This window comes from Prionailurus viverrinus, chromosome B4 (genome assembly GCF_022837055.1).
Source record: "Prionailurus viverrinus isolate Anna chromosome B4, UM_Priviv_1.0, whole genome shotgun sequence".
Classification (NCBI taxonomy): Eukaryota; Metazoa; Chordata; class Mammalia; order Carnivora; family Felidae; genus Prionailurus; species Prionailurus viverrinus.
This window is the reverse complement of record NC_062567.1, coordinates 121,745,641-121,771,777: the sequence shown is the minus strand read 5'-3', so window position 1 is coordinate 121,771,777 and position 26,137 is coordinate 121,745,641. Positions and strand designations below refer to the sequence as shown.

Genomic DNA, 26,137 nt, shown 5'->3' with positions numbered 1-26,137 from the left:
GGCTGGTGCCCCGGGGGGGGCAGGACAGCCGGGTCGTGGGGTACACACATCGGCACAGCCCAGGAGTCCCCTCGCTTGGCCTTCATCAGCCTCTGGTGTCGGCAGATCTTACGAGGATAACGTGACCTCCCGTCATTTCCATTCACCTCTTAGTCACTCGTGAGCCTGCACATCTGTCCTCTTCAAGGAACAGCCAGCTCAGCGTCCTCTGCCCGTTTTCTTTCGGGGGCCCTGTCTTCTTGAGGACGGAGCAGGATTCCTTGGAGTCATCTGGCTCCAAGTCCCTTGTCAGTGTTAGACGCTGAGATTGTCTTTTCCCAGTTTTCGTGCGTCTTTATTCCCTCTTGTCCACGGTGGTCTGTTGGGTCAGAACCCGTGACACTGTCGGTCCATTCGATGTTTTTGCCTCATGGTCCATGCTTTCAGACCACGGTTTAGCAGTCCGTCCCCACCTCCGGGTCACCGACGTATTTTCCTATATTACCGTACACACTTGATGTTTGTGCCACACGCATGCATTTAGGTCTGTTTCGAGGCTACCTTTGTTACACGGTGTTAGACACGGATCCTGTTTGACAGTCACACAAGTACTGATGGAGTTTTCCCAGCATTGTCTGCCCAGCTGTATGTCCTGCCCTCTTGATGTGCAAGTCCTGTAACTTCTTTAGCTCAGCGGGCTTATTCACTCAGCTGAATAGTTTGTGTTCCAAAAAAAGTAATGGATTAGAAGTGGGAGGCGGAAGCGGCAGCCTGCTGTTCACACAGATGAACACCAGGGGGCACACCTTCTCTTTGTGCTACTTCACATCCCCGTGAGTTTGGACTGATGAATGGATGCTTGACTCTGAGCCGCATCTTCCACCCCCCTCCCCCGCCCCAAAAAATGGGTACAACAGTTCTGAGGGTTCTTACAAGGGTTCATCGAACCGCTGCACATAAAGTGCCTTGCATGTGCACTGCTTTTGTTCTCCTTGCCTGAAGTTTCCATCAATAATGTCTCTTTTGAGCATCTCCTCTGGGGCCGTTTTGAGGTCTTTGTTCTCCTACACACTTGTATTAGCACGTTGCCCCCACATCATCCCAGACATATGAACTATAATGTTTACAAGTATATGGGAGCCAGATTCAATTGCGTTTGATTAGTTGAGATCATGTTAGGTAGACATTTAAAGATTTCTCCATTGAGGGGCACCTGGGTGGCTCAGTCAGTTAAGCATCCAACCTCGGCTCAGGTCATGATCTCACAATTTGTGAGTTCGAGCCCTGCGTTGGGCTCTGTGCTGACAGCTCAGAGCCTGGAGCCTGCTTCAGATTCTGTGTCTCCCTCCCTCTCTCTGCCCCTCTCCTGCTCGCACTCTCTCTCTCTCTCGCTCTCTCTCAAAAATAAACACTAAAATTTTTTTTTAATGTTTTTATCATTTTTGAGAGAGAGACAGAGACAGAGAGCAAGCAGGGAAGGGGCAGAGAGAGAGGGAGACACAGATTCGGAAGCAGGCTCCAGGCTCTGAACTGTCGGCACAGAGCCCGATGCGGGGCTCGAACTTACAGACTGAGAGATCATGACCTGAGCTGTAGCCAGCCGCCCAACCGACTGAGACCCCCAGGCACCCCAACACTAAAATTTATTTTTTAAAAATATAAATAAATAAAAGATTTCGCCATTGCAGTTTTCCTGTGTTAACTTTTTTCCTTCATGTTTTGAAGCATTTTTTAAAAGGTCTAAAGCCCTGAGCGCTGCTGGGGACACAGCCCAAATCCCATCGCTAGACCTACAGCCCCTAAGTCACCTGTGAGTCCTTCCAGGCCAACGGATGAGCTGCTTTAGGCTTGTTTTGTCGAAGTGCCCGCTGGAAGCTGGGGACTGAGCTGAGGCCGCCGTGTGCCCGTCTCCTGTGTTCCCCGGAGTCTGTCTGGGGAGACTGAACTTACCCTGGCTTTCCCATCAAGCCAGTTCTGAGCACAATTCCAAACACACAGTAGGGAATTCATACGTAACTGTGGAATGACACACGGCCGTGTCACAATCGGGTTTACTGCTCTTCTCTCCATACCTACCACCCCACCTTCTCCACGGCAACTGCCCTTTCCAGGCTCCCTCCGTCTCTTGCTCTGACTTGGAGCTGCCTATGCATCTGTTTCTCCGACCTCTTTTCCACTCTTCACTCCCACCGAATCATGTAATAACAACAGTCAGTGTTGCCATATGCCTGCTCTCCACACAGTAAGGTTATATTCTGAGCGCTTTATGTTTTTCAACTTCTTAAATGCTCGCAGACATCCTCGGAAGGTACAAGTCAACAGCCCCATTTTACCGAGGAGGGAACTGAGCGAGGCTGAGCGCAGATAACTTGGCCCAGCGGTTGGCACGGCTGAGATTCTAACCGTGCTGCCTTGGTCAGGGCTGGGGCAGGATGTCAACCGGCCCAAAGCCAACTGCCCATCAGGTGCTCGGGACCAGGGTGAGAAGCACGTGGAGCCCAGAGAGCAGAACTCAATTCCCAGAGCTGTGCAAGGGCTGATCCCGCTCTTAGGAGGCCTTCAGTGAGCAGGCCTCACTCACCTCACCCCCATCCCGGCTCCGGCCCCAGAATGCGTCCCAAAGCACTGGCCAGCGCTTGGAATCTTCCACAGGGTACTTACAACTCCCCTCTCTGCCTTCCCATCTTCCGTTTTCTGTTTCCCTGGGATCCACACCCCTATCTCTTTCCCTGCTTAGATTTTTCTCCATGGCATTTAAACACCAGCTCACATTCCATACATTTGACTTGTTATTTTTGCCTGTTTCCCTCCACTATGGTGTGAAGAGTTATTGATGTTTTTGTTCACTGCTGAATTCTCCTGCCTGCATAGCATTTTTTTAAAAAGAGAGAGCAGGTGCGAGCGAGGGGCAGAGAGAAGGAGAGAAAGGGAGAGAGAGAAGCAGGGCTCAAGCTCCCCCAATGTGGTACTCAAACTCACGAACCATGAGATCCTGACTTTAGCCAAAGTCAGATGCTTAACAACTGAGCCACTCAGGAGCGCTGCATAGCATTTTGTTTTAAAGAATTTTTTAAAGTTTATTTATTTTGAGAGAGAGTGAGACAGCATGAGCTAGGGAGAGACAGAGAAAGAGGGGAGAGAGAGTCGCAAGCTGGCTCCACGCTGCCAGGACAATGCCTGATGTGGGGCTCGAACCCACAGAACTGAGATCATGACCTGAGCTGAAACCAAGAGTCGGATGCTTAACTGACTAAGCCACCCAGGCGCCCCATTCATAGCATTTTTTTAAAAAGAAATGAAGGAGTAACTATGTGCATTCACCTGCCATACCTGACCACACACACCTTCAGAGTTTTAGAGTTCTCTAGAGAAACTAGGCCAATAGGATATATGTATAGGAAAAGATTTATTATAAGAAATTGATTCATGCAATTGTAGAGGCTGAGAAGTCTCGCGATCTGCCGTCTGCAAGCTGGAGAGATCCGGGAAAGCTAGTGCCTCCCAGCTCAGACTCAGTCTGAGTCCAAGGGTCTGAGATCCAGGAGCACCAAGGGTAGATAAATATCCCAGCTCAAGCAATCAGGTAGGACAAGCCAAATTCTTTCTTCTATTAAGGCCCTCAATGGATTGGATGGTGCCCACCCACACTGGGGAGAGCAAACGTCTTTACTTGGCCTACTGATTCGATGCTAATTTCCTTCAGAAACACCCTCACACACACACGCCCAGAGGTAGTGTTTAGCCAGATATCTGGGTATCCCCTGATCCAGTCAAGATGACACATAAACTAACCATCATAGTGTTTATTCACCTCGTAACCACTGTGCCTCGGATGGAAGGAGAGATCCATAATCTGGTCTCCTGTCTCTTCATTCATTTAGCAAACACTCACCCAGGGTGTTTGCTTTTGCAGTTATTGGGCAGGCCCCACCGCATTTCCCTGACATACAAGAAGGAATCCCCATCATCCCTGCGGGGCAGCCAACCCCACGGGCTCCCCACGCCTCACCGCCGGCCAGTCGCCATGCACTCCCGCACACCTACTGTGTGCCGACCGCAGGGCCAAGGACCTGCTTATCTATCGGCTTTTTCAGAGTCAGCACGTGCTTTCCTGCCCTTCATTTTCATGGCAGTCGAGAGTGTGCTTGCGTGGCTGGTGTTTTTAAGCATGTGGGACAATCTACAAAGGAGATGGTGGCAGGAACCAAGCGGTATTGTGCTGTGCAAAGGCACACAGCTGCAAGCCGGGATGGCTTCTGGTCGCGGCTCCGTTTACACCTGTCCACCCCTGACCTTGATGTCGAGGAGGCAGCTTCACGTCTGGCTCTGTTTCTGCACCTGTAACTGGACTCAGAGGAGCTGACCTCCCTTTCCAATCTCTATACTATGAAATAGTACCTGACGGACAAACGACTGTCATAAGGCTGGTCATGGGGTGGGGGGCGGGCACTCGCAGACGGCCAGAAGATCCAGAAGCGCCCCATCCCTGCTCTGCTCGGCTCCTTGTGAGACCCCCCCAGGAGTGCCCAGAGGGCAGTGGATGGTGTCAGAGCTATAGGGCATTAGCAGGAAACATCCTGCAGTAAAATCCTGCTTTCTGGCAGTGGAATTTCAAATTCACAAACTCGAAGAAAAAAACAAAACAAAAGCTCTTTTCTTTTTCTACATAAAATCTTAGGAAATGTTCCGAGTTGAGTGCTCTGATTTAAAGTGGGTTTAGGGAAGAGACCTGGCCTGCCTGTTCTCTGACCTCGCTCTTCGGCTCCCATCGTCTACTGCTGTGCCACAAATGACCCCAAAACTCAAGTTTATGTTCGGCCGACTCCTGGATCTCAGATCAAGGATGCAGTCATGGTGAGTGAAGGTCAGGAAAGGCCTTCTGCCGTTTGGGCACACCTCAGAGACACTGCCGGTCCAGTTCCAGTGATACAGTGTGAGAATAAAGTGAGATGATACGTATTTTGGTTTCTTGGTACGTTAAGTTATGCTCATGCTAAACTATAGCTTCTTGTGTGCAGTAGCATTATGTCAGGGGAAAAAAAGTACATAACTAAGTTTAAAAACACTTTATTAATAAAATAAAATAGCCATTGGGGCTCCTGGGTGGCTCAGTCAGTTGGATGTCCAACCTCGGCTCAGGTCATGATCTCCTGGTTCGTGAGTTCGAGCCCCGCGTCGGGCTCTGTGCTGATAGCTCCGGGCCTGGAGCCTGCTTCGCATTCTGTGTCTCCCTCTCTCTCTGCCCCTCCCCTGCTTGTGCGCTCTCTCTCTCAAAAATAAAAACATTTTTAAAAAATAAATAAAAACATTTTTAAAAATTAAAAGAATATAAAATAGAACGGCCGTCATCTGAGCTGTGAGTCGTCATCTTTTTGCTGGTGGGGGTCTTGCCTCGATGTTGACGGCTGCTGACTGCTCCGGGCGCCGGCTGTGGGGGGCTGGGGCGACTGTGGCAGTTTCTTAAAATAAGACAACAGTGAAGTCTGTTGCGTTGACCGACTCTTGCCTTCACAAACGACCTCTCTGTAACATGCGATGCTTGTCTGACAGCATTTTACCCACAGCAGAACTTCTTCCAAAATTGGGGGAGCCCATTCTCTCAGACTCGGCCACTGTATTACTAACTAAGTGTATGTGAAATTCTAAGTCCTTTGACACTTGAACACTTTCACAGCATCTTCACCAGGAGTAGATTCCAGCTCAAGAAACCACTTTGCTTGTTTCTATGTGATAGGGACGGCTTCTTCCTATAGACCTCATGAGCCAACCTTTCTTCTGCAGCTTTCTCACTTCTCTGAGCCTTCACGGGACGGGAGAGACTCAGGGCCCTGCGCTGGGTCAGGTTTCGGCCTAAGGGGGATGTTGTGACCGCTCTGTTCTTCCATCCAGACCGCTCACACTTTCCCCGTATCAGCAGGAAGGCTGTTTTGCTTTCCTGTCACTCACGTGTTCCCCGGAGTGGCAGTTTTCTTGCCTCCACGAACTCGTCGTGTTCACAGCTTGGCTAACTGGATCAAGAGGCTCTGTTTGGGGCCCGTCGTGGTTTTTGCCATGCCTTCCTCCCCAGGCTGACTCATTTCCAGTTTGTGATTTAAAGTGACAGACAGACTCTCCCTTCCCCTTGAACATGCAGAGGTCGCTGTGGGGTTATTAATTGGCCTCATTTCAATAGTTCTGTGTCTCACAGAAGAGGAGGGAGAGAGACAGGGGAATGGCCAGTTGGTCGGGAGCAGTTCGTGGTGGCCCCTAATTACAGTCGTAACATCAGAGGACAGATCACTGTCACAAACAGAAGAATGAGAAAGTTGGAAATATTGCCGGAATTACCAAAATGGGACACAAAGTGAGCAGGTGCTGTTGGGAAAACGGCACCAATATTAGGAAGGGTCGCCACAGACCCTCAATTTGTAAAAAAAAAAAAAAAAAAAAAAAAACCAAAAAACAAGAACACGGCATCTGAGAAACACAAGAGAAGGACGTATGTCTGGGTTCTCTCTCCTCAGACCCTGGTCTCCCAGCTCTGCGTGCGAAACCTCCTCGGAGATGGTGCCGGCTTCCTCCCAGTCGGCTAACCTTGCGAGCTGCCCCCCTCCCCTTTTAAAGCCGCTTGAAAGAAGTGCTGCGTAGACACAAAGGAACATCCGTAAAAACCATAAATAATGACACAACAGACGCAGAAGTGCTCCAGCGGGGTTAGGAAAGGGACCTTTGGTTCCTAGCGGCCGCTTAGTGACCCCATCCTCCACTGTAAGTTGGTAACGAGCAGCTTACATTCTGGATCCTTCATTTTCAACTGTCATTCTCTTGCTTTCCCTTACGTTTCTTTCTTTTTTTTTTTAATTTTTTTTTTCAACATTTATTTATTTTTGGGACAGAGAGAGACAGAGCATGAACGGGGGAGGGGCAGAGAGAGAGGGAGACACAGAATCGGAAACAGGCTCCAGGCTCTGAGCCATCAGCCCAGAGCCTGACGCGAGGCTCGAACTCCCGGACCGCGAGATCGTGACCTGGTTGAAGTCGGACGCTTAACCGACTGCGCCACCCAGGCGCCCCTTCCCTTACGTTTCTATGCCAATTTTCTCTCTCTCTCTCTCTCTCTCTCTCTCTCTCTCTCTCTCTCACACACACACACACACACACTGCCTAGTTCTGCCTGTTTGTTTACGCAACGGAATCACTGTACGTATTCCTCTGTGACTTTCTCACTCAGCACTGCTTTAGACCGATCCCTCGTGTTCTAGATCTTGCCACGGCTGCTCCAGTCTTCTTGCGTGGATTCGTGTGTCCATCCCCATCTGATGGCTACTAGGGCTGTTTCCAGGTTTTGCTTTTTGCTGTTCCTCACAGCGCCACGGATCCCCGTACGCGCCTACTGTGCTGGCTGTGTATCTGAGCGTGGAAGAGCCGGGCACCAGGCTGTGCAGCCTTCACCTCGTACTAACGTCAAACTGTCTTCCAAAGTGACTGTACCGGTTCATTTACACTCCTGCCAGCAGTAAGCGCTCGATTCGCTCCACACCTTTGCCAACATTCGATGCCGTCAGACTCAAAATGTGCGGTGTAGGTGGAATGCAATGGTTTCTCAAAGCAGTTTAATTTTCTCCTCCCTGCTGAGGTGGACAGTTTCACGTTCCGTCTCTTCAGCTTTCATTAACATGAGAATCAAAGGTTCCTGAGGTAAGAGGAGAGATTAACAGGCTCCGTAAAGTGGCCTTGTCCGACAGGTCCTGAGCCAGGCGCAAGAGGCTCCATCAGCCAAGCCTCTCGCAGGCCTTGTGCTAGAAGCTGGGGGGCGGGGTGGGGGGCCGACAGAGGGGAAGAACCCCGATTATCTAGAGCCAGAGACAGACAAGACACATACGCCAGTCTCCACGCAGAGTAATTCAAAGTGCTCTTGAGAGAACACAGAGTACCGCCGAGTGCATGTAGGGAATCCTCGATGGAGGCGGTCCAGAGCAGGGAGGTCAGGAGTCGAGTGTATGTGGATCACAGAGCAGGTGTGACCAGAAGGGGCAAGGGAAAGCAGAGGTCACAGGTGCAGGTGACAGGCCCTGTGTCCGCCAGCAGACTATGTGCCTATTTAGAGGCCCCCGATAGACCCTGAGGGCTTGGGGCAAGGGAAGTCTGAGCAATGAAATCCTGGCTCTACAAAGAGTGGAAATAAACTGGCAGCGTAGAGACCAGTCAGGAAAAGCGCTAACACACCTCAGAGTATGTATTAACTGTGCCGACAACACTGTGCAACGGCGTGCAAGAAGAGAGGGGCCCCGGGAACGGACTCCGCAGCCCCGAGAGCTCGCAGGAGTCACAGATGGAGGGGAGGAAGTATGGAAAGGCGGCGAAGAGGCTGGGCCTGTGACGTCACAGACCTAGCTCTGGGTCCGAACACTTGCTGTGTCACTAAGCAGCAGTGTAATCCTGAGCGAGGATTCCTACCTGGGGCTGTTTCTCCATCTGTAAATGGGTGGGTCCAGGAGTACTTCCTGGCAGAGCTGTTGGAGGACGAAGGATGAGGACAGCCAGAGAGGGTCAGGACACAGGGCCTGGCACGTGCTGCGGCAAACACGCACCGGGCTGATGCTGTCAGCCCTCGGCCATCGCCCGGGATGGAACAGATGTTTTGGAAAGGTTTCGGTCCGGGTTAACACAAAATAGACCTTTCTGCTTAACAACTGATGCATAAGAAAATCAGGTGCACGTGAGTGAATCAACTGAGCCCTGAACACCTACCGTGTGCCAGACACGGCCAGAAGCCGGAATGGTCATAACCAGTGGATCCGTACCCAAGGACTGCTCGGTCCGGAGAGGAAGGATTACAGACCCGCACGCGGCCGTGTGGGGAGGTACGAAGTGCTGGGACCGAGAGAGAGTGCACCTGAGTGTGGTTGGGGGCGGCGGGGTGGGAGGCTGGTGCCGCTCTAAAGATCACGACCTCAAGTAAGCTGGAGGATGGAATCGGAAGAGCCAACAGCACTACCACGTAAATCTCAGCAGCTAGTTCTCGTCATCATCGACGCAGAACCTGAACTCTATCCGGCAAAGCATCCCGACACCACCATTCAATAAGAAGGCACACAGTGGGTATTAATACCTTTTAATGTTTCACATTGTCTGTTTTTCCCAGAAGATACATAACAAAAATACATGGAATAGGAATCTCAGTACAGTGGGCAATTATAGAATCTAAACAAGACAAATCTATATATAAAGTGTAATCCTTCTTGGGGCGACAGAACATTCCATCCCACTAAGAAGAGAGAATCACAACATGATTAGGCACGTAAATCATACTGCCTATTGTTCTAACTTCAGAGACTGGCAGGCTTGGAGAAAAAAAAAAAAACGGTTAAAAAAATAAATAAAACCGAACATAGTCAACTGCCTCAACTCCCCTCTTTGTCCCTTCCCACCTTCTTCACAGCACTGCAGGGGTAAGAGCGGGAGGCAGCGCCCTGGGGGGGGCAGGCGCAGGCGCTCTGCTGCCTAAGAGCCAGGCAGGCGCAGAAGGTCCCTGAGGTGACCAAGAAATGTACTTTGAACCAAGCATTCGGGGTTGCCGCTGGAATACACGCGGAGGGGAGAGCTGACAGAGGGGCCGGAGGGCCTGCGGACGGGAGGCCCGGTGGCCACAGCACACGTTTAAAAGCCAACTCAGAGAAAGACAAGGTGGCCTCCACGTAATCCTGGAACAGTCAGCACATTCACGCAGAAATCTACAGCTGCAGAGTCAATCCCTCTTTGTAACAAGACGAGTTGGAAAGCTAACGGAGCGCAAAAACTGCCACCATTCTGCCAGCAACGGTCATCCGTTCAACAGAAAAAGGCAAAACCATTCGGTTTTTCAATGAAAATCCTTCACATCCACCTGTGTTCAAAAATAATAACTTATGATATTAATAGCTTCCTTAAAAAAACGATCACCACAGAAGAGTTAAATCCTAAGTGTGGGAAGACCTATTTTCCTATGAATGTGGTTCTTGGGAAGGGACAGATACAGATAGCACGTGTGAAAAGTAAGGCCGTGATATTTGTGTGTTTAACTTAAAGCTAAAGTTACAACAACAAAAAAACCCAGTTTTACACAAATTAAATGTTTCTTATTGCAAAAGAGCTCACTTTGACCAACACACAATAAACCAAGTAAAGGAAAACATTTATTGTTTTTCCCCATCTAAGGTGTACCTCTGCCTCCATGATGAGTACTGGCAGGAACCATGGTACAAGTTCCACCCCGGGGAACGTCACTTGAGATGGGCTGGCCAAGGGGCCATCACCTCACGACTGGTGATGTGGCACATGGGGCAAATTTGGCCAGATTCGATCATAAATGTACTCGTTGGTGGACACGGAACTCATTAGGGGAGACCCTGCTCAACAGGTGAGTCACATAAAACAGGACACTTGGCTCCCGGGACCGTTCTCTCTCACGGGACAAGCCTATGCAGCCTCTGAGGGCCTCTCATGTGCGAGGCACCTTACTTGCACACTCTAGACAAGACTTGCTTTTGGACAAAAATCGACCGCTAACGTTTCTCATCTCTAGTAATCACGTACACCTTGGAGGAAAAAAAAAGAAGAAAGTAATCAACGTGAGAAAGCTGAACAATGAGAGTAAGCAAATCCAGAACGGAGAGGTCGCGCTAAAACTGCTCGGCACTTGTTCCATCACCGCCCACCGCGGGGGCTTGGGGCCGGTGACTTCATGGACGCGCCCTCCGATGCGCTGCCGAGTGTCAGCTCCAGTCGGTCACGGTGACCCCAGTGCGACGCTGTCTGCCTTCCATCCACCACCTTCTACCCGACAGATCCAAGGGGGCCTTGGGTGCCACCAGCGCGGGACACGCGGGTGCCAAAGCACAAAACCCTTCCTAAAATCTGCACCTTGGACTTGGGCAAGTTAACACAGCAGTGGCTTGGAGTGTCAGCAACAGCATCCGCACTGGGGCTTAACCTCAGCAGCCGGCCTGGAGGATGCTTCCCCCAGAGCGCTTGGTCACCGACAAGGTTGTGAATACCTGCGGGGAGGACAAAGCATGAGATTTTCAGACACCTGAACAGATGAGTTAACAGGGAGTTAGAACAGACAGCACCATTCCTATCAAGAGTGACTTGGGGGACCACTTCAAATGAATAAAAACAGGAGAGTGACGTGACCAGGAATGTCACAACTTCTCCCGAGGATAAAAGGGGAAAGACATTTTAAAACCAAGGTGCAAGAAAAAAATTTAGATTATAACTAATGAAGAACTTTATTACCATGAGGGTGATTAAAACAATTAAATGAGACGCCCCGGCTGGTCGTCAATTCTCTAAAAGAACTGCAGGGTGAAATATTTTGGATGTGCAGAAAGGTATAAAGTGTACTATTACAAAACCCCTGTGTTCATACACTCAGCTCAGGGATTACAAATGTGGTCAGAGCCCCCACGTGTGTCCCCCCCCCATCACCTCCTTCCTCCCCTCCCCAAGTCAGTGCTCAGCATTCCTACACATTCCCTGCATTCCTTTTGTAGGTTTTTCACAACCTTGCATCTAAATAGCAAGATGACAGATGCACTGTTCTGTCGTCTGCGTCCTGGGCCCCAGTATTCCTCGGAAATACTGTATTTCCGTAATTCACCCATATGGCTACAAATGGCTCTAATTCTTCCATTTGTCACTGAATAGTATTCAGTTCCTCTAGTATACGATACATACTGTAGACTACAGAACTCAACTCTCAAACAGTGAATATATTACACATTACACACCCAGGCTCCTAGAGCTGGCTATCCCTGCTACTGCTGATACGCTGTTTGCGACAGGCTCTGTGATGTCCCAGTCGTCTCCCTGCACCCAGAGCTAGACACACAATTGATGGGTTGGAGGCTATGCGTCACTTCTAGGCGACTGGATCCCCAGGGTGCCTGACCAACTGATACTTTCATCTGCAGAGACTGATGAGACCACCTCGTGTCATATCCTTACAAACACTCAGTGCTTACGGACTTAGAGCCTTAACATCGTCAGGCAGCTGTTTTACTGGCTACTGCGCAAGAGGGTCTATACAAAAACAACGATTCTCATACTTGGTGAACAAAGTCTATTCACATTGATTAAAACACACAGAAATTATACTGATCTTAATATGGCAGATTTAGAGTAGGGCCCAGGAATCTTATTTTTAGCAGGAGTCCCAAATGGCCTGATCCGTTCTAATGCGGGTATGCCCAAGCACCACACAGCAGAATTTCTTGCGGAGTGCCAATGCAGGCAATGCACTGCGAATTCTTGGCCCAATCCAAAGTCTGGAAGTCTACCGATGGTAAGCTACCATCAGTTGCTTACCTTGTAGTTTTACCAAATAGGAAGCCTACAGTCAAGATTTTTAGAAACCTAATACTTCTATACATTTAGAAACAGATTTTCATTCCTGATCTAATGGAGTAATTGGTACCACACCAGCTCTCTGGACAAAACACCAGACAACAGGCAGTGACTGTAATTCCCTAACAAAGAGAAACAAACAAGGTGAGCCTTCAATAGGCCTGGCTTTCCATCTGGAAGCATCTGCAAGACCCTGGTGCAGTAGGAGGAAGGAGCCCGGAGAGAACACAGACATCTCCGGGACTCGAAGAGACAGAGTGGAGGCTGGGGAGGGAGAGGCGGCTGGGATTTGGGGGGTCAAATTCCCAAGAGGCAGCCACCCCGAGGAAGAGCTGTCCTCTCATCTCTGGCTGAATACCAAGCTGTGCACACCTAGAGGGCAGGGCTCCATGAAGCCAGAGAAGACACAACACCAGACAGAGAGCTGGAAGCTGCCCACCACCAGAACCCACTCAGGGCTGGGAGATGCTCCAGTTCTCACTAACCAGAGTCAAGAGGCTTCTCTGAGCAATCAGTAGAGACTCTAGAAAGCCACATCTAAAAACAGGGTTGGGGCGCCTGGGTGGCTCAGTCGGTTGGGCGTCTGACTTCGGCTCAGGTCATGATCTCACGATCCGTGAGTTTGAGCCCCGCGTCGGGCTCTGTGATTCTGTGTCTCCCTTGCTCTCTGTCCCTCCCCCACTCATGCTCTGTCTCTCTCTCTCTCTCTCTGTCTCAAGAAAATAAACGTTAAAAAAATAAATAAAATAAAATAAAATAAAATAAAATAAAATAAAAATAGGGCTAAGCATTACTAGCGCCAGAATAAAAGCTATTCTAAACCACCCTAACAAAGCGTAAAAACAAGTTTCCAAAGGATCAAATGATGCACAAGGACATCAACGGTCTACCACAAAAACAAAAACAAAACTCAGTACTCTTTAGAGGAAGACAACAACAAAGCACAGATTCAAAGTGCTAAATAAACAAAAAAACCTGTCAACCTAGAACTTCCTTCCATGAAGAAAGCAAAATAAAGACATTTCAGACAAAGAAAAGCTAAGAGACTTTGTCACCAGCAGACCTCTACTACCAAAAAATGTTAAAGGAAGTTCCTCCAGCTCAGGGAAACATAACAAAGGGATAACACATTTTCCCACCATCACCTGCCTGCTGCTCGCCACCCAGGGCGAGCCCCTCCTTCCTCCTCCATAACTCCTCCTTCTGCCAGGCTGAGCTTTGGATCCCACCCCCTCACCTTCTCATTTCACACATCACCTGAACCCACACCTTTTGATTCTTCACCTTGCCTTTTCCATTGGTTCTTGCTTCTTAGCATTTAAAAGGGCTCACACTGCCTTAGGATCACCTCTACCACCACCGTCTTATCCTCTTTACAGACACAGTCTTAAGCTGCCAGTACTCATCATCTATTTTTATCCCTCATTTCACTGAAATCTGGCTTCCATCCCCGCCAGGCCAACGAAGCACCTCTCCTGTGGTTCATCAGGGACTCACCGGCCGCCAAACCCAGAGGGCACCTTGCGGTTTTCCCCGCGCACAGCCTTCTGTAGCCTTCGTCGTCGACCTCACCTCCCTTTTGACAACTCCTTCTTTCCTCTTCTTGTCCCGTGAGAATGACCGTGCCCACATCCCTGTCTTGTGGCCGCCCCCCACCACGGCACCAGGCATGCTGGGATGCTCATCTGCCCGGGCTGACGGGCTGGCTGGCTGAGCCCCCAGAAGGCAGGCCGTGCAGCCCAGCCACCTGCTCTACTTACTCAGTGTGCCGCACAAATGCCGCCACTGAGGCCGGAAGGTGCTGCCCAGGGCATCCACCCCCAGCGCTCCCCCCGGACACCCTCGCATCACACATCTCATTCAGCCCGCCTCTCCCTTTCAGGCAGATGAATCCACTATCTCCCCAGCCACCGTGTCCCTCCTCAACTACACGCCAGTAAGACCTAACGAACACCTCTTCCCGGATGGCACGTCAACCTCACCATGTCCAAGACTGAACCCTTAATCCGGCTCCTTGGTGAATGTCATTACCAGGCCATACATCCGGAATTAATGCTTAATTCTTCTGTCTCCATTGCTGCTGCTAAGTAATCAATTATGAGGTCTGATCCCACTCCTCTGTCAAATCTCATCTTTGTGTTAACACTGACAGTTCCTGTCTTTATAATTCTGACTGAACTCCTCTGAGACTTTTGCTAGTTTCCAAAACATAGAGTGCCTTCACCTCCCTGTGAAGACCTTTTGTGTAGACCACACATTATATATTCTTGCCCTATTAGATGTTAGGGGCCCAGGGCTTGCTTTGACTGGGGACACATGTATGGAAGTGGGATGTGTCATTTCTGAAAATCCTGAGCACCAAGGCACGCATTTTTACATGTCCTTCCCCTCTGCCACTTAGCCAGAAACGCCCCGGGAAGGGGCTGCTTTCATCAGTGGGGCCTGGAGCAAAGCGGCATAGGAGTGGGGTCGCAGCTGATCCACGATGCCCACAGAGCACCGGTGAGGAACAGGCCCAAATCGTCACCCAAACTGTCCATCCGCATTGCCCAGTCACGAAAACATAAAAAAGGCTTTGTGTTCAGTTAATCAAATTTAGAAACATATTTGGCTACTGAGTATAATTAAGATTGCGATCCAAACCTTTTTGGCCACACCAAGCAAGCTAGAGGGAAACACTGGTATGTTTCTAGCCTCCCCTACATACAGGCCAAACTTTTGCAGCCACACTAAGCGTCTAGTAAGACTGGAGGCCATGGCCTAGGTGAGTCCCCAGGGGATGCAAGACTCACAGAGTGCCCGTATCCTTGTTGGCACACCTGGACAAACCTTTCGGTCAGCCACCCCTTTGATTCCTGAGAAATAACCGCTTTCCTGGTTTTTAATACAAAGAGGAAAAAGTATAAGAAATCAAGGCCACTTTCACTTATGCAAGTCAAAGCAATAACAATCAGCACCAAAACTACCTCTGAATAAAAGGAGAAAATACTTTTATGGACAGAAGGAACATTACTGAGAAAAGTCCTTGGTCCATTTCAATCTTAAAGCAGTGACAACGCCTTTTTACTTCCTGCATCAGCACCTTATCATCAGCACCTTAAAAAATGCAGACCCGATGGACAGTATTTTAAAACATTACAAAAATGAAGCCAGGAGAAAATATGAATGATTCACATTTAAAAAAAATAATAAGACACTCATCTGTTAAGCAAAGATATGTAAAAGTCTTTGAAAGTTTACAAGCTTAAGTTTTACTTCTCAGGAATTATTTTAGAAATAGAACTGGTAGGTTTGGATAGAAAACTAAGCCCGTCGGGAGCACCTGGGTGGCTCAAGTCCGTTAAGAATCCAAATCTTGGTTTCAGTTCAGGTCATGATCTCATGGGGTTCATGGGTTCGAGCTCCACATTGACAGCACAGGGCCTGCTTGGGATTCTCCCTCTCCCTCTCTCTCCCGCCCCTCCCCTGCTCACACGCTCTCTCTAAATAAATAAGTAAAATAAACTTAAAAAAAAAAAAAACTAAACCCATCAAAAATGCAAGATTTTTTAAAAAAGAGCTCCTAGTTATTTTTCTTGTACCAATAACATGCTTATGGTAAAGCATGTGCCACTGTTGATTGGTCTAGATGAGAAAACTAATGAGGTCAATTTCTTGTAAGATTTTATTTGTACATAGCTGTTTTAAGAATTTTCGTGTGGAAGTTCCTCAAAAAATTAAAAACAGACCTACCCTATGACTCAGCAATAGCACTGCTAGGAATTTACCCAAGGGATACAGGAGTCCTGATGCATAGGGGCACTTGTACCCCAATGTTTATAGCAGCACTCTCAACAATAGCCAAATTATGGAAAGAGCCTAAATGTCCATCAACTGATGAATGGATAAAGAAATTGTGTTTTGTGGTTTTTTTTAATTTTTTTTTTCAACGTTTATTTATTTTTGGGACAGAGAGAGACAGAGCATGAACGGGGAAGGGGCAGAGAGAGAGGGAGACACAGAATCGGAAACAGGCTCCAGGTTCTGAGCCATCAGCCCAGAGCCCGACGCGGGGCTCGAACTCATGGACCGCAAGATCGTGACCTGGCTGAAGTCGGACGCTTAACCGACTGCGCCACCCAGGCGCCCCAAGAAATTGTGGTTTATATACACAATGGAGTACTACGTGGCAATGAGAAAGAATGTAATATGGCCTTTTGTAGCAATGTGGATGGAACTGGAGAGTGTGATGCTAAGTGAAATAAGTCATACAGAGAAAGACAGATACCATATGCTTTCACTCTTATGTGGATCCTGAGAAACTTAACAGAAACCCATGGGGGAGGGGAAGGAAAAAAAAAAAAAGGAGGTTAGAGTGGGAGAGAGCCAAAGCATAAGAGACTGTTAAAAACTGAGAACAAACTGAGGGTTGATGGGGGGGTGGGAGGGCGGGGAGGGTGGGTGATGGGTATTGAGGAGGGCACCTTTTGGGATGAGCACTGGGTGTTGTATGGAAACCAATTTGACAATAAATTTCATATGTTGAAGAAAAAAATAAAATAAAATAAAAGGAAAAAAAATTTTTCATAAAACACATACTTTAAAAAAATGAGCATGGAGGCTGCCTCTTCATGCTTTTCTAACCCAACACAAAGAGCACTTACAAAGGTCAAGGGCTGCTGTACCTCAATTCCGGTCTGCCACTACCTCCCAGCCTCACAAGACCCTCCACTCTAGGCCACAATTATGTTGCTAATTAAAACTTCCGATGTTCGGCACTAAGATTCACTTAAAAACATTTCACAGGGGTCTTTTCTAATGTTCTCTCCTCTTGAGCTATTACTTTTCCCCTACGGATAAACTTGGTTAGCTGAAATTACTACTCTAAATGATGTGCAATCAGTTTCCTATTCAATTACTGCTGCTCAGAAGTCCGGAATAAATTATCACCACCCTACCTTCACACTGAATAGCACTAATGCGTTACTGATGCTCCAAGCGTTACAACCCCCCCGCCTCCGCCACCTGTACTGACACCACAGTCCTCATAACAAGAGTACTCTCTCCTCCTTTTATAGCAATTCCTCAACTGACGAATCTGTCGGTTTTTCTAAGTAATTACTCCTCAGAACCACAGATCGCTCAGTTGCCCAGGTTATTTTATCAAAACGGTATGAAGACCACTCGAGCGATTTGCTCCGCAAACAACGCACAGCCAGCCAGGGGAGCTGTGGCTGGTTCTGAACACCTGAAAACAGTGCTCAGACCAGTTTTTAAATTACTTCCAATCCATCCCGTGGACTAACATTTGTGAAATTCAATAAAAATGTATTAGAAAATGAAATTTAAAAGGCATGTAAAATTAAAAGCCAAGATCGGATACTGTCAAATAGGTCTTAAAGTTTCTAACCCTTCCTTTTTCATTTCCATCCATACCTCATGTGGACTAGTAACAAACATTCCGGGGGCATTTTGTGTGCCACCTCCCTACAGCATGAGGCTGGACATGAAAAAAACCAATGGGTCCAGTAGCATATCCAATTACTGCCCAAGCTAGACCCACCATTTAACACGGAGAAAAAGAGTCCCTAAAAATTCCCTACAAATCAAATTTCACTTTCCCTCGATCAAGAAGCTTTAAAAAGTATTTCCAGGGGCGTCTGGGAGGCTCAGTCGGTTAAGCAGCCCACTTTGGCTCAGGTCATGATCTTGCAGTCCGTGAGTTCGAGCCCCGCGTCAGGCTCTGTGCTGACAGCTCAGAGCCTGGAGCCTGTTTCAGATTCTGTGTCTCCCTCTCTCTGACCTTCCCTCGTTCATGCTCTGTCTCAAAAATAAATAAACGTTAAAAAAAAAAAGCTTAAAAAAAAAAAAAGTATTTCCATAGTCAAGGGTCAGAACATTTTGGTTTTTCAAAATCTGGTTTCATACTGAGGGGTATAAAAAAAAAAATGTATAACTCAGCAGCAAAAACTCCAATAACCCAATTAAGTAGTAAGTAGATCTGAACAGACATTTTCCCAAAGACATCCAAATGGCCACGAAAAGATATTCCACATCACTCATCATCAGGGAAATGCAAACCAAAACCACAATGAGATACCACCTGACACCAGTCAGAATGGCTAGTCTCAAAAAGTAAAGAGTAAGTGTTGGTGAGAATGCTGAGAAAAGGGAGCCCTTGTGCACTGTCGGGGGGAATACAAGTTAGCTGCAGCCACTATGGAAAACAACACAGAGAGTGGAAAACAACACGGAGGTTCCTCAAAAATTAAAAACAAAACTACGAATGTGATTCAGGAATGCCACTACTGGATATATATCCCCCCCCAAAACACTAATTTGAAAAGATATCTGCACCCCCATATTCCCTGCAGCATAATAGCTAAGATATGGAAACAACCTAAATGTCCATCAATGGATAAAGAAAATGTGGTGTGTGTTACATACACACACACACACACACACACACACACACACACACACACACACACACACTAGCCAGCCATAAAAAAGAATGAAACCTTGCCACTTACACACAAAGATATGCATGGCCTCAAGAACATTATGCTAAGTGAGATGAGTCAGACAGAGAAAAACACAAACTATAGCAGCTCTCTTATATGTGAAATCTAGAAAATAAACAAACAAACAAAACAACAGGGGCGCCTAGGTGGCTCAATCGGTCGAGCATCTGACTCTTGACTTCGGCTCATGATCCCAGGGTCGTGGGATCAAGTCCGTGTTGGGCTCCAGACTCAGCGTGGAGCCTGCTTAAGATTCTGTTTCTCTTTCTCTCTCTGTCTCTCTCCCTCACTCATGTGCACTCTCTCTCAAAAAACAAAAACAAACAACATAAAACACAAGCTCACAGGGAAAACAGATTGCTGGTTGCAAGAGGCGGGTGTGGGGGGTGGGAGAAATGGATGAATTAGTTTGTTCTTGTTGTTGTTTTTAGTTTACATACGTTTCATTTTAAGATTTTATTCTTAAGTAATCTCTGCATCTAATGTAGGGCTCAAACTCACGATCCCCAAGATCAAGAGTCACGTGCTCTACCGACTGAGGCAGCAGGCGCTCCTAAATAAATTTTTTAACAAATCACCAGAGAAGCTTTTTCTTTCTTTCTTTTTAAGTTTTTATTTATTCATTTACGAAATCTCTATCCCCAATGTGGGGCTTGAACTCACGACCCCGAGATCAAGAGGCACATGCTCTTCTGACTGAGCTAGTCAAGCGCCCCAGAGAGGAGCACTTTCAAACTATGAATCCCTTCCCAGCACACCCTGCAACCCCCTTAGAAAATACCGTAGGGGCACTTGGGTGGCTCAGTCGGTGAAGCGTCCAACTCCTGATGCCGGCTCAAGTCATGAACTCACAGTGCATGAGATCTCTCACGCTCGCTCTCTCAAAATAAACAAACAAACATTTAAAAAGAAAACACTGTAACGATCCCCTTGACTGAAGCCACATCTTCTATAATGAAATACCACCAATACCAGTACCGGGTGCAGGAACTCTCCCAAACACTTTCTGCACAGCACCGCTCATCAGCCCTAGGACTTAGACGTCACCTCTGTTTGAGTTAACACAGAGACTAAGGTGCCTGAAAAGCTGGGTGCTGCTGTGGCCAGGTTCACGGAAATCTTGCGGAGACTACAATCCAGCTGTGTGTGTGTCTCTACCACGCTCATGTTGCCACTTTTTAAATTCCGTGTCAAATGCCGTAGAAGGGGCCTACGAGTGGAGTATCATTCACACAGCGGCGGGCGCCTGGGGAGCCAGACTGCCTGGGTTAGAATCCTGGTTGTGCCACTTCCAAGCTGGAGAGCCGTGGGCAAGTTATTCAGCCCCTCTGTCCCCAGGGTCCTCCCTCATCTGTCAAATGGAGATACTACTGCCCCCCGCGCCCCCTCCCCGGGGAATTCGCGTAAGCACTTCCGCAGAGAGCACAGTGCCTGACACACAGGACATCAGCGCCACAGCCAGCATGACTCCCCTGGACCCTGCTTTCTCTGCTACTGCTCCCCACTTCACTCCCACACCCTCCCCCTCCCACTTCAGGGAAGCCCACCTCCTAGTTCTCTCTCAAATCCACCAGGGCCTCTCGATGTCCACTGCCGCCCCCCCCCCCCCACCTGCCCCAGTTCAGGCCGGCACCACATCCTTACTTCCGCATGTGCCTGCTCTGGCCCACGAGGTCCCGTGCCACAGCGTGGCCAGGGATTTCTCCTCACGGCACGTCTGATCACGGCACTCCTGCCCCATCCAACCTTCTCTCGGCAGAACACCAAGGCCCCAGGATAAAGCCCAAACACCCCGCCTCGGTTTACAAGGCCACCGACCTTCCTACCTCCTTTCCTAGCATAGTTTTTTTCACCTCTCTCTGGGCTCTCCAAGCTCCAGCAGTGCTGAGGGCCTTCCAGCTGCGTGAAGAAACACGATCCCTCCCACAGAGGCCCTGTATTTACTATTCTCTCTGACTGGCTCTCTACCAGCACGTTTTACTTGTCTCAGACGAGAACTCCCTCCTCCAGACACCACTTTGGATTTCCCTGATCGGGACCTGTCACGCTCCACTGCATCTGGCCCTGGACTCAGCTGCCTCCTGCTCTTTCTTGACCTCATCCTAAATCCCTGCTGTATCCCCAAGCGCCCAGCACAGCACTACACACAGAACCGCACAACAAACATGTTCACGGAGTGAGACAGCTCCCCATTTTTCTCTCATTCGTCAACCACCAGCTTGGAAAAACAAATTTTTTTAAGCCCCGTCAAAGCAGTGAAACTTTCAGTCTGCAAGCTTCACAGTCATACGGGAACTGACTGATGGAGATGCACAGCAGCAGAGACTCACAGAGGTCCCCAGATGTGCCAGGTGTATCCAGGAGGAGAGGCCTCTGGTTGGCTCTGGGAAGCCCTGCCTCTTCGGCGCATCTCCCCGCCCGGCCGGCGGTCAACCCGCCCAACGCCACCCCGCTGGCCGCTGCCTGTGCGGACGGTGGGAGTCGGTCTTTTAGCCCACCGACAGCTAAGTTCAGGTTTAAAAAGTGAGACGCTCACATACACAAGTTGAGAAGTCTCTTCATCCATGTCAGAGATGGCTGCTGTCGTTTTTAAGTATGGTGGCCTGACTTCTGAAGTTGTAAGTATACTCACTGCTGTGGGTTAAGTCCCCCAGAAAGATACACGTGAGCCCTCACCCCGGGTGCCTGTTAACAGGACCTTATTTGAATAAGGTCAGGCTGGATTCGGGTGGGCCCTAATCCAATGACTGATGTCCTTCTCATAAGGGGAATCCAGACACAGACATGCAGCAGGTGAGGCCACGCACAGGAAGATGGAAGCCGGGATGCAGGAGCGATCCAAGGAAGGCCCAGGACTGCCAGCGACCACCACGAGCTGGAAGAGGCCAGGCAAGAGTCTTCTCGAGGGCCGTGGGAGGGAGTATGGCCCTGCCGACGTTTGATTTCAGACCTCCAGCCTCCAGAACTAAGCGAGAATCAAGTTCTGTTGTGGTAGGGCCACCCGGTGTGTGGCACTTCGTCACATAAGCCCTAGACGAGTAGAGTTCGTACACTAATGTTCTCACTAAAAGAGTTTTTGAAAAAAAATGAAGCTAGTTGGTTCCCTCCCTAGGCAGAGACAGCCTTAGTCATTACACAGAACGAAAGACATACTCGCTGTACATTCTTTAAGAGCTTCAATCTAGACTCTTTTCAATTTGGGGTCACATTTTTAAAAGTTTAGTTTTATTTCACAAAAAGAGTAGTTTTCTGTGAATAAGGCCCTGGTCACTAGACCTGTTCATACTGTGTGCTTTCACCCTAGCCAGGTGCATATGAACACAGAGGAAGACACTGCCCCTGACCACAGGAAAGGCAAAGCCAAAGGAAACCAAAACCCTCCCTCTTCCAGGTCGTAAAGCCGACATTTCACACGCTCAGCAAAGACTTCAGTTGTTCAAGGGTGAAAAGAACAGAGACCAACCAGTTAATGAGCTCCTGGACGAAATCAGGCAGGAACGTGCACACCTGCGTGCGTGTGAGCACACGTACACCCTGGAAACCACGGACGGTGGGGGCCAGGTAACGGCTACAATTTTCAAGTCCATATCCTAAGCTGGACTCATATGAGCTACCTCCCCCCAACCTTCACCAGTCTCCAAAGGAGACACATTTGTGGTTCGCGAGCCCTACGTGGCAGTAAGCAGCACACCATTCAACCCTGGCATGACCCCAGACGAGCATGAAGAAACACGGACACCCACAGGCCCAGAGCGGTCGACTTCCAGCTCTACTGTCTGCTTCATCTTTCAAAAGCATCACTTTCGGGGCGCCTGGGTGGCTCAGTCGATTAAGCGTCCGACTTCGGCTCAGGTCATGATCTCACAGTTCATGAGTTCGAGCCCTGCGTCAGGATCTGTGCCGACAGCTCGGAGCCTGGAGCCTGCTTCGGACTCTGTGTCTCCCTTTCTCTCTGCCCCTCCCGGCTTGTGCTCGCTCTCTCAAAAATGATAAACATTAAAAATTTTTTTAAAAAATAAATAAAAGCATCACTTTCAAATCTCATCCTTTGACACCAAAAGCTAAAGAGGCAGACAACATCCTTTAGCCTCGAGATGGCTCTGGGACACCTAGGACTGAAGCTCTTTCCGGGTATGAATGGCACCAGTCGCTGCCAGCCATGAAAATAACTGAGGAGATGCGATAAAAGGTTGAATCTCTGTAAATAAATCCCCACCATCATTCCTACCATTTAATAGCATGCTACCACTATCTAGTTCCCATCAGGAACAAAAAATATTTGGAAAAGGAAAACTGGTTTCTAGACCCAAGGCTTTTTTGAGGTACCCAATCACGAGCTGAACTGTAAGGATGCACAGAAGTAGCTGCACTGTAGCAGAAAGACCCCAGCTTCAGTTCAGAGCGCTACACCCTCCACTTGCCAGCCAGGCGACGGGCACTTTTAAACAGAGCTGTCGACGCACAGGTGACCCACCTCTGCACAGACGGGGTGGATCCCGATGGTACTATCCAGCTGCATTTTGGTCAGTCCACACTTGAGTGCAGCTGCAAAGCCTTGCGTAACCTCTCCAGCATTTGGACCCAGGACGTGGAAGCCGACAACACGTTCCTAAGATATAAAATAAAGGAAGACGGTCACACTGATTCTTTCCCCCTTAACAGACTAGCGTATTAACCCTGTGTATTCTAAAACCCTGTTCAGAAATGATCAAAGACTTATATTTACAGTTGCCAAAAGCGATTTGGGCTGAAGATACTCCAACATGGGCCCACAGAGTGTGGTGGTTACATCAAGCAAGAAGGAAGAGACAAGAGCCGGCCTCGAGCGATGAGGGGGAAAACCATTAAAAGCCAACACGTGTGCAACTCCATAAGCACCAAAATGTTCGGGAAAATGTTTTCAAAGGGGCAGATGTGTCCTCATCTCCTTTATTTGGTTGTCTCAAGGCTCCAGATAGACTATCTATGATAGCTGGAACGTTTAAAAGCAGCCATTTAGGGGCTCCTGGCTGGCTCAGTCAGTGGAGCATGCGACTCTTGATCTTAGGGTTGGGAGTTCAAGCCCCATGCTGGGTGTAGGGATTACTTAAAATTAAAAAATAAATAAATAAATAAAATCTAAAAAAAATTAAATAAAGAAAAGCAGTCATTTAAATTTAAAAATCATTTTAACTAAGGCTTTGGGGGTAGACAGCACAGTTAGACTTAAGATGCTTCCAATCTGAAAACATCTCTGAAACCAATAGAGAAATGTTTGGCAATTCTGAAATACCTATATGGAAATTACTTTGAATAAACTCTATATCCCAGACTCTGGCTACCTCTGCCAAGGGCAGAGAAATCTGATGCATCCTAATGTTCAGATTTTCATGACTGAGCTATATTATCTAGTCCAATCTCCTCATCACAGATGAGGCAACTCAGGCTGTGGGGTGCAGAGCCTTATCTAAAGTTCAATCGCTGCCTGGAAAACAGTTGCCAAAGTATGGTAATATATTCCACGATGGACTCTCACATTATTCATCCTGCCAATCAGGGGTTTAGGGTATGGATAGAGCACAAAACACACTGCACTGAAAATAAACTAGATTTGCATCTGATAATATGAGTCGATCTCAAAAAAAGAGATATATCAAAGTTGCAGGCTTGTCTTTTTAGCTGAGGATACCATTCTTAATTAAACCACAATGCATAATATTTAACAGGGAGCAAACATAAAACCGTGAACAGGGGAGACACTCCAGGACAGCGTTGCCTCTGGGGCAAGGAGTGAGGAGTACAGAATCGAGAAGGAATACAAAAGATTACACAGGCATAGGATAATGCTTAATAGCATGGGATCGACACTGCCTGGGACTGAGTTCCATCGCCATTAACTAGGCAAGTAGCCTGAGCACACTTACTTAACTTCCATGCGCTTCAGTTTCTTCATCAATAAAACAGGAATAATAACAACACATACTGCACAGGACTGTGTAAGAATTAATTAAGTGAAACCATGTAGATTTCTAAGAAGTACAGGGTACATAGTAAGTACTCAATAAACATTTCCTGTCATGGTTTCCCTCTTTCAAGAGGGAAACATTACTGAATCTGGGTGGTAGGTACTTTCCCTATCTTTCTGTAAATGTTAAAGATTTCATATTTAAAAAAAGAGAATAGCATACAAAAAGAAGCAAAGCCTAGCAGATACTAAATACTGGAAAAACCAAGCACATGTAGACACTGTGAAATGACTGACTCAAAGCGAATAAAGCATATGTCCCAAGCACGGTCAAGTTCTAGAAGCATGCTTTTGTTTAAGACTGCTCATGACAAGGCACCTGGGTGGCTCAGTCGGTTGAGCAACTCTTGGTTTCAGCTCAGGTCATGACGTCACGGTTTATGATTTTGAGCCTACACTGTCAGCACGAAGCATTGCTTGGGATTCTCTCCCATTCTTGCTGCCCTTCCCCCACTCACACACATTCACATGTCCTATCAAAATAAATACACTTAAAAAAACAAAAGATTGCTCATGACCAAAGAACAATGACAAGTATTCATCTTTTCTAATGCTATCTTTGCCAATGAAAATAGCTGAGAGTAAGACCACCCTACTTATGGCCTCGACTATTTTAATTAATTGGGCTCATTAATAGTGAAAACTACTCTTTATATCATATTTAAAAAGTGTTACTTGAACAAATGACACAACAGTGAAAAAAAAGGCCAAAGAACTACAGGGGCGCCTGGGTGGCTCAGTCGGTTGAGTGTCTGGCTCTTGGTTTCAGCTCAGGTCATGATCTCGTGGTTTGTGGAGCTCGAGTCCCCCATCAGGCCCTGCGCTGACAGCATGTGGCCTGCTTGGGTTCTCTCTCTCTCTCCCTCTGCCCCTCCCCCTGCTCGCACTCTCTCTCTCTCTCTCTCTCTCAAAAAGAATTAAACTTAAAAAAAAGAGAGAAGGGAAAAAAAAAGACTGAAAAACAACAATTTACTCAATCATCGTGTAGGTGTGGAAACAAACCCTATGAGGTCAAGGAGTCCGCCACAGGCCTTCAGCTACTGGTTGACATGCAGCGGCAGGCAACAAAATCTGAAACCGGAACCCAACTAAGAGCTCTTCCTATTGCACTCTTCTCATTAGTGCCAGCTGCTTAGCATACAAACTTGTGTAACTCCGTTTATATCTTCTCATTTTTAGACAGTGACTTCACTGCTTTCCTTTTATAAACACAAACATCAGTTCTCAAATCGTCTCTGCGGTCTTCGCGCCGCAAGTTCTGCCTGCCTGCCTGCCTACCAAGGGC

At 48.0% G+C, this 26,137-nt stretch overlaps 1 protein-coding gene and 1 long non-coding RNA gene across 5 annotated transcripts in view; one reads left to right on the top strand and one right to left on the bottom strand.

The window, feature by feature from the left end:
- The first annotated feature begins 2,077 nt into the window (after positions 1–2,077).
- On the top strand, positions 2,078–26,119 carry LOC125169817 (uncharacterized). Its single transcript, XR_007153805.1, has 3 exons — positions 2,078–2,221; positions 3,418–3,562; positions 26,032–26,119. It is a non-coding gene; the product is annotated as an uncharacterized LOC125169817 (long non-coding RNA).
- Positions 9,058–26,137, bottom strand: part of TXNRD1 (thioredoxin reductase 1) — an 86,635-nt gene continuing 69,555 nt past the window's right edge. For all 4 annotated transcript variants that reach the window (XM_047865566.1, XM_047865568.1, XM_047865567.1 and 1 more), the window contains 2 exons: positions 23,323–23,457; positions 9,058–10,994 (listed from right to left, as the gene is read on the bottom strand). In XM_047865566.1, the coding sequence (XP_047721522.1) occupies positions 10,932–10,994; positions 23,323–23,457 (198 nt within the window). In that variant the 3' untranslated portion in view covers positions 9,058–10,931. The remainder of the gene's footprint in view (positions 10,995–23,322; positions 23,458–26,137) is intronic.